General features: G+C 46.0%; 1 protein-coding gene across 1 annotated transcript in view; it reads right to left on the bottom strand.

Moving 5' to 3' along the window:
- WDR19 (WD repeat domain 19) overlaps positions 1-12,617 on the bottom strand; it is a 992,607-nt gene that overhangs the window by 489,504 nt on the left and 490,486 nt on the right. Inside the window, exons 20-21 of the mRNA XM_085642250.1 lie at positions 8,752-8,861; positions 7,913-7,970 (exon numbers count right to left, since the gene is read on the bottom strand). Coding sequence (XP_085498376.1) covers positions 7,913-7,970; positions 8,752-8,861 — 168 coding nt within the window. The remainder of the gene's footprint in view (positions 1-7,912; positions 7,971-8,751; positions 8,862-12,617) is intronic.

Consider the following 12,617-nt stretch of genomic DNA (forward strand, 5'->3'; position numbering starts at 1 on the left):
GTGTGCCCTCTCCACTATAAAGTGGGGAGAAAACGCCTCCGAACCAATCGCTGTGAGCAGCATCTTTTCCACATACTCCTCCATTTTGCCCACATTGGTCGTCTCCGGAATCCCTATGATGCGAACATTGTTGTGCCTGCTTCTCGCCTCCAAATCCTCGTTCTTGGACGCTATGACGCGCAGCAGATTATCCATTCTGGTGAGCTGCGAGGTGTGCTGCGAAACCGTGTCCTCTGTGTCCGATATCCGTTGTTCCGCACCCTTCAGTCGCTCCTCGTGCGCATCTAATTTATGCACCACTGCATCCATTCTCGACGATATCCTATCCACTTTATCAGCGATCGTCGCAAACCCCTGGCGCATCTCACGCAGCACCTCCTGCAGGTTCGCCGACGCAGCCGAGGAGTCCCCCGCAGCTCCATTCGCTCCATCAAGGACTTGCGGCGCCTCCAAAGGTTTAGTCCCCTTCTTGCCGGATTCGAACGACTGCTTGGGCTGTCTCGTGTCCGTCTTGCCCATCGCGATCCGCTAGCAGGACAGGACTTCGCACCGAGAACCGGAACGCTCTACAGTCACCTCTGCCACAGAATCAGGCCCGTAGCAATCCGCAGGCTCGTGCAAGGAGGAACCGAGGGCACCTCGCCAGTGCCGGAACCAACCCCCCGATGTGTCCCCGCGTCAGGCCTCAGCTTTCCCAAGTCGTCAGCAGCTCCAGTGCCCAGGCCGGCCCAGTCGATGGCCCCCACCAGCGAACCCGCATGTGGCGCAGTCACCTCGCCAGAGGCATGGCATGCATTCCTCCACTATTGTGCCCCGTAGCGCCAATACCCAGCTCCAGCTGGTGACTAAGATCGGGCAGCGGGAAGCGCCGTGCAGGCGGCCCCCACGGACCCACAGCACACCCTTCGCAGCAAGCAGCGCACAGTGACCGGCAATACAGCCCGGGGTAGCGGCAACACGTAGTCGGCCAGCACTGCCTCTCAGCCCCCTCAGGCAGCGATACGGGCGTCAGCAGTTCTCTCCACCGCCTACTCGTGCTCCGTCCCGGACCCGCAGCCCCCCGGACGCCAGCACCCGCGGATCCAAGGTGCTCCGGGGCTGCGCGCGAATCCACTCCGGGGCCCCTGTGCGTCGCTGCAGGTCCGTCAGAGCGGTGAGGTGGAGTGGGGCTCCTTCACAACCCACCCGGTCCTCCTGCCAATGTCCGCTTCCCCCCCCCCGCAGCACGCAGTCAGCCGGGGTGCCCTCAGCTGCCACCCCCAGCCAGACATCCGCTTCCACTCCTCCGATGGGGGGGGGGAGGGGGGAGTTTCTCCGCCTGTCTCTCCAGTAATACCTCTGACCTGGGGGGGCTCACGCCGTTCTCCTCGCCAGCGCCGGTCCTCGGGGTCCGCTTCGCGCCCCTCGCCCGTCAGTGGCCTACAGCAGTTATTGAAGCCCCGATCTCGCCTAGTAGGCGTCCCCAGCAGGCCGCCTCGGGTTCTCCAGCCGCTCAGGTCGCCAGGGCTTCCGAAGCTCGTATCTTCCTCAGTGTAGCGTCTAGAAAGCCGCAACTCGGACAGCCGGCACCGGACCTCTCAGGCATTCGCTGTGTGTGATTGCAGCCCTCCAAGTCGCCATTTAAGGATGTTATACAGGATAAATGTCGCCGGACTGCGGGAGCCTTACACTAAGGCGACCATTCGCTAGTGCGCCACCTAGCGTCCCCCTTGCTACGCAGAGTTAAACACTGAGGAGATAAATCAAGGTAAAGAGGAAAATCAAATGTGTAAAATTTCATGTATGACTTAGAATAGGTGATGAAGTTTCCCTCTATATCACAAAGAAGTCAACATTGCATTATGTGTGTGTCTTAGAAACAAACTTCTAAAACAGAGGGCTGTTTTTGAGATATCAAACAAATGGAGGGAAAGGAGGGCTTTTAAATAATAACAATCAGTCTTATTATTATCACAGGTCCAGCATACATGCCCATGAATGAGTGAAAGCAAAGGGTATGCAGTTCCTAAAGTGGACGCAAGGTGTGATAGATTAACTAAGGGTGATGTAAGGGAACTGATATGAAAGACAGGAGTTAAGATAACTCCTTATTTGGAAAAGAAGACCCTCACACACCCAACAAGCGGGTGTCTTGCTTCATCACCGGGTCTTTGCTCCTTATCGGGCCGGCAGGTGCAATGCCCGATCAGGCACCTAATGGGGCCTTCCTAGCGGAGATCTTTTTTTCCAACGCCGATGAGTGAGGTGTGTGTGGGGGGGAGAATTAATTACAAAAGTGAGTGTAGGTGCAAATGAGGTGAAAGTGAGTATATTAAAACAGGGGTAGGTGATCCACTAAATAATTTTAATAAAGCATGGTCACCATCCTGGTTAAAACAAAAAATATAATCTGCACATTTCTCACCGTTAGTTATGTGAGTGCATGTGCTAGGGGGATCAATAGGTCAACATGTTTCTTGCCTTAGAATATAATAAATGGCAATTCATCAGGACCGGGGAAAATATTGCGGCTACCTACACCTCTTTGGTGGTGCCCACCATCTCTAAGAGTTAACAATTGTGGACACGCATACAGCACCCTAAAAAAGTGTGGTACCGTAGATAAAAGAGCACACCCTCCTGGGTTGTATTCAAGGCCGGGGTGAGGAAACACTAGAATTTAGTGTCGGTTCCGTAGTTACGGAAGCACCGTCCGCCTAACGTCTCACCAGCCACTGTAGTCTGTTTTTGAGAAACAAAGAAAACATTATTCTTGACATACAGTAAGTTCTCTTACTGTTTGTGGGAGCCATTGATAATTTTCCCTGCCTGAGACTGGGGTCTAAGGCACGAACAATGTACACTGGAAGGTCTGCAATAAATAGGGTGGGTCTTCTAGGAATATACTGGTGGTCCTGCGACAGATTGGTCACCAGGTCATAGGTTTCTGATGTTGGAGCCAGCTGAGGCTCTCCTGTCAAGAACCTTGTGGTTTCCCTGCCTCTAACGCATAGAGGGAAACTGTAGATCTGGAGGGGCTCCCGATCTTCCAAATTAAATATTACCATGTTAAACCCCTTTAAAGATCAGTGAAAAACCTGTGTAAAGAATTTTATGGGCCCATTGGAAAACACATACATAAAGGTCAGAAGTAGAAGATTTAACAAGCACCTATATTATGGACAAAAAGGAATGCTAAACCCCCTAGCTTCAATGAAGACCACAGCAACTCAAACCCAAGTGCTTCCAAGATTTAAACAAAAGAAGAGCAAGGAAATTTGAGAAACTGGCACAGATCAAATGATCATCTATTCCTGGAACTCTAGGAGGAAAAGAAAATATCCCTGGTATAATATAGGTATAGCAAATGCCACTAATCACTGAAGGATGCTGCTCAAAGCCGATAAATACAGCACAAACCCAATAAACATGACGAAAGAAACTATAGAATACCCTCCAGGAACGATTTGCAAAATTAGATTTAAGGGGAGAAAAATCACAATGAATGACTATCTTTAAAAAATCCAATGTCTGCCACTGCTGCCTCGGCCCCGCCCCTCTACCCGCGCCCGTTCTCCCACCTCCCAGTTGAGCCTCCCTCCCCAATATTATGCAGACCGCTGCGGGGGAGCGCTCGTAAGACCTTGACTTCAGTCATAGGCCTGCACTCTCCCCGCAGCTCCTGGAGGCACGCGCACACACACACACACCGCTGCGGGGGAGCGCTCGTAAGACCTTGACTTCAGTCATAGGCCTGCACTCTCCCCCCGCAGCTCCTGGAGGCAGGCGCACACACAGAGGCACGCACACACACAGACAGAGGCACGCACACACACACACAGAGGCACGCACACACACACACAGAGGCACGCACACACACACACACACACACACAGAGGCACGCACACACACAGAGGCACGCACACACACACAGAGGCACGCACACACACAGAGGCACACACACACAGAGGCACACACACACACACAAAAAATGATAAGCATCACACAAGGCAACTAACGTCTCCCAGAAGCCAGCATAGATGAACTATGGTGAACAGCATCAGGCTGCAAAGTAAACAGACTACAGCGGTCAGCAGATCAAACAAATTTAATTGTCACCACTGAAATTTAACACATAGAAATTTAGGTTGCAGAGATAAGGGAGCAGGACTCTCCCTTGCTGCTGAGACAGGAAGTGATCCTGATGTGGAATCTGTATCAGGGGGTAAATGCTCGTGCTTAGGAGCTAAGGGTCCATGCCCATCTTGCCCATTCTGGGCCTATTAAGACTAATTGGGCTCGGCCGGACCTGGATTTTCTAAGATATTGAGGCAAGAAAGGGAGTGGCAGACCGTCTACAGGAGGTCTGTGTCCCGCCTCAGGCGATATGCATCTCCCAGTGACTTTCCTAGAGGAAATTCCTGTGCGGAGTGAAGGTGACTCTGCATCTTATTGCAGGTGACTAATAGATTCAACAACGGCATGCCCCACTGGTCAAAGATGCTCCTTGCGACCTTGGGTTGAAGGTGCCACATGTGATCCGCCAGCCTACATCGGCACAGCTTTTTGGCTCTGGTATTCAGAGACCTCGCTGGATGATTGCCTTCTGAAATGATGCTTTGTTGATTCAGCTACTTCCATAGACGTAGGGCCTCATAGCACAGGATTCAAAACCCCACCCAACCCTGCTTGTTGCGGCACCACATGGTGGTTATGTTGCGCACGAGAACCTGCACTAACTGCAACTTGATGGATGGCAGGAAAGCTTTCAAGAGCAGTGGTATCACCCAGAGCTCCAAAAGGAAGAATAGGAGCAGGCCAGGAGTAGGGGCCTCTGGCCTCCACTTCTTTAAGATGACCCCTCCACCAAAGCAATGACACTTCTGTTACATCTGTGAAGTCTGGGTGGAAGTGAGAGGGGCCCGCCACAGGTCAGGCTGGCACTTGTCTGCCATCACAGAAAATCATGAGCTGTCTCCAGTGATACCCGAGCACAGTGGGGAGAGGAAGCCCTGATACTGCTGATTTACCGCTGCTGTGCCCGTGTACACCACCTTTGATTTTGAATGAGTAGGATGCACAAGGCTAGGAGCCCAAGAATCCTCAGAGCATCCTTCTCTGAGACTCACGATTGAGCCCCAAACACAAGAATCTTGACCTGAATGTCCCAGACTGGCTGCAATGTTGGACGGGCACTGATTACTAGTGTCTAGGACAGCCCCTGTAAAGGGACCACTCTGCTTGGGTCTCAGGAGGGACTTTAGCACATTGATAGAGTCCCCCAAAGATATCAGGAGTATGGCCATTTTCCAGAGATGCTCCATGACTGACTCCATGAACCTTGAGCAGTCAGTTCTCAAGATACAGGAACACATTGACTCCTGACTGACAAACATGGACAGCAACCATCATCATCACTTTTATGAACACCTGTGAGGCTGAGGGGAGGCCAAAGGGGAGCACCACAAATTGGAAGTTTGCACCAGGATGGTCTAGTCTCCTGGTTCCAGAGCAAAAAGAATTTGAGACAGTGCAGCATTTGTCTTTCTGCAGAAAGGCATTCAAGGGTCAGAGGTCCAGGATAGGCCTTAGGCCTCCATCTATTTTTGGTAGGCAGAAGTAGGGCAAATGTCACCTCCTCCTCTTTCAGAGTCCAGCACCCACTCAATGGCACCCATGACAGTTAAAGGTTCACTTCTTGCATCAAGATGATGAAGTAATGTTCCATAAGTTGCTCTGCTGTGGAGGTAAGATGAGGCAGAGAGGAAATGAAAGGCAAGGTGTAGCCCCTTTGGATGCTTTGCAAGACCCATCTGTCTAACATAACAGACCTCCATATTCTTCGCCTACTGGCTGAGTATGTACCGGCAAGGGCAAGTTAAAGCAGCATGGCAGCTGCTGCAGTACAGGACAAAGAGCTGTCCCTTCTTCTTCTAACAGCCTCGGCCACTGACATGACATGACCTCTGCCCTGAAAGGACTGGGCCTGCGTCTGCTACACAGGTTGAGAGGCCTGGCGTTGGCTGTACACCAGCTCCATGGAATAACCCCTAACCTTCTTGTACTGCTGGTGAAACTATTTGGCACAGAGCTTGTGCTGTAGATCGACAGTCCTAAATTGTACAAGCACGGAGCTAGACTTGTCGCCAAACAATTTAGTGTCACTTTTAATGCTCAGAAATTGCCCTTAGGGGAGATTGCGGTCACTAGCCAATGGGCTCCTTGGTTCCCTCCTCTTGATAACAACTTCCTTTGAAGTGTGGCATCTAACTAGTCCCAAAAGAAATGTGGATAAGGAACTCCTGAACATCCCCTGAAAACGTGGATGAAAACATCCAGGTGTGCCTTCTAAGCGCTTTTGTAAATAGCTCTTTCAATACAGTCTGTGATGTCCAAACCAACAGGCAGGACTTACTTCAATGCATCCTGGCCATCATGTATCATATGATCCAGCGAGGTCCTGGGGTCTACCCATTTGCGGCCCATTTGCTTGCATCTACTCATAAGCCACACTGAGTTCAAGGACCTCACGGCCAAACTAGCCAATGCGTTTCTACTCTCCATCTGAAGGATTGATCGGAAAGGCTTTAGGATTTACTTTACTCGTAGATGCCTTTACCACCAGTGCTATGTAATAATGTTGGATCACCGGGAGGGGGGGGGGGGGCGAAGGGGTGCTTCATATGTTGCCTACCAAAAGGTCAACTGACCGGAGGCCCTAATCATGACATAACTAAGTTGCCATAACAGTGTCAGCGAGAACCTTGTTGAATGGCAAAAGTGGCTCAAAGTAGTTGGGCCTTGATGCAGAATCTTAATAGGTTTGCTTTGGTTTCTTAAGTAGCAACTGTAAATAAGACACTTCTGCTGCCCTTCTCATAACTGCTGAGAAAGATGCGCTTTCTTCTGTTATAGGCCCGGTGGCGAGTATTCCAGAGAGGAGGTATGGACCAGCATCGGAATGGGCCCAAGAATGGGAACCACAGCATTAGTTGGGGCAGAAGGAAGACTGGCCCGGAAAAGAAATAATCACAATTTTTTATGTATCATTCACCACGACCATATGATGTGTGCCAGGACTAAATGTGGGACCGAATCTGAGTCAGAAAATGCTTGTGGGGTATGATCTTTAGATGGTGATAACCTGATTTCGAGTGGTGTGATTGGGTCAACTCCTGTTTAGCTTTCTTGCACTTATGGCATATCTTTGACTTACAGGAAGACTTCAATGTGAACAGGATGGGACTGAATCATTGAAAGGCAATGCCGATGGCTTTGCGTCTTGGCACAGGAGTGTGATTTATTTTTCGACTGCAAACTGTTCCTATTTTTGGTGACGCAGAGTTTTACCTTCCACCCATGTATAACTTTTGGGTGCATAAGGGCACATTTATCACACACCTTTGAATCGTGAATGGTGACCAACATAGCTTTCCTGCTGTCATGGCTTGAATCCTAAAGTTTTCAGGGGAGACATCGTACCTGGCAAATATGTGTAATTTCTGGAGTTGTTCGAAAACCAACAAGTTGGGAGTGGAGCTCCAGATAAGCATCAAGGGGTGTGGAAAGAAAATAACCAATATCAGTGCGCAGAGCTGGCGATTACATGCAATTCTGCTCTTTCACTCCTGGGGCGGTATGCAGTCGCATGTCACCTATTGGCACGTGAGAGCATTGATGAGAACATTCTACAGATACTGATGCAAGCGGATATTCTTAAGGTGAGTAATCTGCTGTTAGATGGATCCATCAGAGTAATGTTTTGTGAAACTTTGGTATTGAAATGCTTCACAGAAGCTGGCATTGCCATGTGTATTTAGGGACCAGAATCAATAGCTTAAAAGTTACCAAAATATTTTTTTTGTCTATAAATTTTAGTTGTTACATCTGTTCTTGAACAAAGACAGTCCTTTATCATCATCAATACAATTACCTTATTGTCTCCTGTGATTCCTTTTTCATAATGAGCCAGAGCGTTAACGTAATCACCGCTGTCAAGCCAGAACAACAACAAAAATTACTATTTTTATGTATTATTCAATTATGACTCCACACTAGCGAAGGAACATCAGCAGAACATGTATAAAACAAGAGACATAACATATGCAGCAATAAACAGGTTACATGAGAAACAAGAGATCCCACAAATACCTTACAACACAATAGCAGGATGATTTATTTTTTCTCCTGTTGCAACTGGAACTTTTTCTACCCCCGATAAAGGTGGTAAGAAAAACTGAACTCAATGTTTACTTAAGCCCTCCTTCATGGGAAAGTACATTGAAATCAACATTTGAATAGTCTCATGGGTGTAGGATCCCGGAACGGTATATATACATTTATTAAACAAAAACTGGGCATTTTCAAAATGCACATCAATTATGATAAAGCCTATTCTAGATTACGTTTGCTGGATTTTGGTTTGTCTTTTACTTAACTTTACTTAATGTCGCCAGTTAAACCTAAAAATGATTAGAACAGATGATAATATATACAGATATACATACATACAAACATGCATATATCGACACAGTGATCATAATTGAGATTACGATGCAAAATCAGGAGTCAAATAAAATAATTTCAAGGAGGGGGTACATGTGTGTATGGACAGAATCTATTTCTGAAGAACTGTAAGGAAAGCATAAATGCTCAAACAAACAACTTGATATCCCTGTGTAATGCCATATGCCATGATCTAAATAATTAAGATGTGCCAAGAATATCAGTTTTTTATGAAAACCCAGCACACGTTAACTGTCAAGAACCTACGTGAATTCAAGTTGCATTGCATACTCCTTTGATATGAAAGAAATCTGAGTGGGAGCCAGCCGTTTTGCCAATTGGAGGGCACTATCCCAGTGCTGCAGATCTCGCCTCATCTGAAAAAAACATAAATAAGATGTTTTTTGAGTATGGAAATCCAACCCTGCAAAAAAAAACATCGCATAACGCTGTACAAGAAGTTCTATGTGCTCGCTAAAAGAGCTTTTAACAGATTGGCTGAGGTAGACATTTTTAAAGTGACTGAAAGACTTTCAACAAGATGCCAAGATACTCCTTTTATTTGTACACCAGAAAAAAATTGTATTTTACACAAACATAATTGTACAATGATTTTCAGAGTTATTCTCATGAGGCACATACAGTTCACGCTGCAGCACCAGCATGAACAAATTATGCTTATTTACTGGATGCGTAATCCTAAGAGCCCTACAACAAAATAGCATTACCTTTAGGGTAACGTTTTTACTCTAAGTTTGTAAACGCTTACACATTATCTACCTTGTGGCTACTCTGCCACTAAGTGTGTCAAAAGCTGTCAAAATTAGGGTTTTGAGTACCAGCAACATGCATTGCAGTGGAATTGCGGGATAAATGAAGTACCCTCCACTTTTAACCAAATGCCACTGAGCAAGTGAGGAGTGCAGCTTAGCGCTCAGTCGGGTTTTGCTTCACCCAAAGGGAATTTAGAAAACAGTGGGTCCTTGTAGGAAGCTGACTCTCTATATAGGGCACATCAAAAGAAGTACACTGCGCAGAGAGTCCAGTGAGTCCCCAACTGGTTTACAGAGGCAAAAGTAGATAATAGTAACGCTCTATTTGTAGTAGGGGGGGGAGCAGTTAGGTTTATCAGAGGGTTGTGCTAAGCATTTGTTGTACTCACAGAGGCAATAAATGAGACACACAGCGAGAATAAATCTGAGACCAATTTATAAAAATTGCAAGTCTTTTTATATATACTTTCAAACTAAGAACTACGTTCACAGGTAAGTACTGAATTTCTTATGAATTTCTCAAAGTTAGCAAATAGTTCAAAAATGTGCACAATTACGCACCATACAGTTCTATGGGAAGAAAAAGCAGGTAAGTAAATCTCACAGCACAGACCGTTGGCACAATTCGTGCTGCAGCTCAGGGACCATCTTTAGGTCCCATGCCCTAGGTACCAGAGGTACCACTTACTAGGGACTTACAAGGGGCCTAAGGGTTTGCCAATTGTAGAAAATTGTACAGTTTAGGGAAAGAACACCGGTGCTGGGGACCTAGTTAGCAGGAACACAGCACACCTTCAGTCAAAGTTGCACCAGATACCAGGCAAAACGTGTGTGGGGGGTACTGCAATAAAACCCCAGTTGCTTACAGTCCTATTCATAAAAGTAAATTTACATGTGCAGATTTACTAATTAGGCCCCTCCCCATCTTCCTAAATCGTTTAAAAAATTGAGCAAAATTCTCCATTTTTCCTGCTACTCCCCCTCACATTCACTACAAAAAAGTAGGACTACGTGTGTATAGATCTATGCGTATAAAATAGAGGAGATGCTAAGGTCTCCGCATTTAGGCTTGTGAATAGCATTTTGTAGTATGTGAGTAGTACTATTGTAGCACTACTAAACATACTATGAAGTGCACTTTGTGATAAGCCTCAATGTGGACTAACAGTGAATTTTACACCCCTCCTGTCACAGAATTTCACCAAAACAATAGAGGCTTTTTCAGTAGCTCTTTATGGACACACATGAAATAATCACATTTGTTAAGTCCTGACTACTGTGGCCACCCATTCATCCTTCTTCATCTCTCTTTCCATCCATCTAACCACCCATCTATCTATCCACCCTTCTCGTGATCATTTGTTTGCCTTCCATCCATTCATTCGTCCTGCCTTCCTCTGTCATCCTTTTGACTAATTTACTTCCGTTTCGATCAGTTATTTTTCCTCATTTCTTCCTCTGTCTATCCATCCATCATTCCTCCACTCTGCCTTCTCTCCACCTCATTCTACCTTCTTTCTCCCCATCCATACGTACATCCCTCTAGCAGTCCATCCATCCATTTGTCCGTCCGTCATCAATGCATCCATCCATCACTCCATCGGTTCATTCCCATCTTTCCATGCTTCTGTCAAGGCATCCATTTTATTCTCCTTCTCCATCAACCCTTCTACTCATGTATCCATCTCTACATCGCTCATTCCCTCCATCCATCAATCCAGCCATTGTCCCATACCCCATCCTTCTATCCAACTATCCATATATCTTCTCTCTTCATCTATCCATCCAGTCTCTCTTTTCTGTGTCCATTCATCCAGGCTTTATCCATCTTTCTCCTCATCCTACCCCCTTCTACATCATTCCTTTCATGCTCCTTTTCCTATATTGATTTCTCCTTCATCCACCCCATCCATCAATCCATCAAACTGTCTATCTTTCCATCGTTCTCTGGATCCCTCCCTGCATCCTTTCCTTCTGTGCTCTCTTGCTACACATGTTCCGCACCCTACTGCACCATCATAATAACCCCTTTCAATGGTATTTCTGAACTTCTGTTTGCAGACCAGCATCTCAGAATGGTCAAAGGGGACAATAAAGAACAATTCAAACATTTTGTTAGCGGACCACAAAGTGGCACAACCTCACATGCAAACTGCTAAAACAGGGTTCCATGATCCCACTGCATGCTGCCTGAATATTTCATACTCCGTCCACCCCTCTTTATTGCATGGAGGCACATTCGTGCTCAGTGATTTTCTAAGTGGCACCGCTGTTAAAATTATTTTTGATATTTGATTCGTTTTTTTTATTTCCTACACCCTCAACTAGTGGAATAGGAGGAGTCAGGGCTTACCAGTAATAAATACAAACAAACATAGAAAAACAAGTTACAACAGCTGTCAAACACAGCACCATATAAAGAAAATAAAACCTTGCCATAAAAGACTTAAGAAAGAACATGATTTTTCAAATAAAGAAGGAAAGATTAAAGTGAGAAAAGAGTAGCCTGCAGAAGAAGGAGCCTGGGTTAAAACTGTACGATCCAGAATGGAAAAGGAATGCAACAGAGTTGAATAAGAGAGGCCAAATGCGAATGGGGTAGATCATGAATACATTTAAAAATAATACAAAGAAAATGAAGCTAAGAGAAGAATGTAAAGAAAGAAAACAGTGGTGTATAATATGTGATCACCAACGAAGATCAAAGGAAGAATGAAAAAAAGATCAGAGGGGAGCAAAAACGAATAATAAAGATAAGATGGAAGTAAAGGATGAATTTGAATTTTGGGGGCATTATTACTGAATAACTGAAAAACAACCTGTCTGGGAGACAAGCTGGGTAAATATAGGGGAATAATCTAAGACGACGCCAAGATTCCAGGCACAAGAGAATAAGATGAGAGGGAGATAAAATAATATAGTATGGAAGTATAGGAATGGCTGTGTGGGGAGGGTGTTGAAAAAAAGTAAGGTTAAGGTGAAGGGAGTAAGAAGATTCCAAGAGTCTGGAAGATCCGGAATGAGAGAAGATTTTTGAGTCATTCATGTTGTAGCGGTACAAAAGAAAAAAAGACAGCAAAGGACTAGAATAATACAAGCATTGGCATAGCCAATAGGTCTTGTCTTTGGGACCTTATAAGCTTTTAGCCATGCAACAGTTGATGTTGTTGCACCAAGGATATTGTGCTGCATAACTAAATACTTATAAGGTCCCGAAAGCGAGACCTATTGGCTATGCCAATGCTTGTTTAGCAAGCAACGTGGTTAGTGAAGGCATGACTACTATTTTATATCATGGTTACCTATGCGAATGGGTTTGGCCAACTTCTAGTAAAGTAAACTTGTGTTACTGACCTCTGT

The sequence above is a fragment of the Triturus cristatus genome, chromosome 2_2, assembly GCF_964204655.1.
Source record: "Triturus cristatus chromosome 2_2, aTriCri1.1, whole genome shotgun sequence".
Lineage (NCBI taxonomy): Eukaryota > Metazoa > Chordata > Amphibia > Caudata > Salamandridae > Triturus > Triturus cristatus.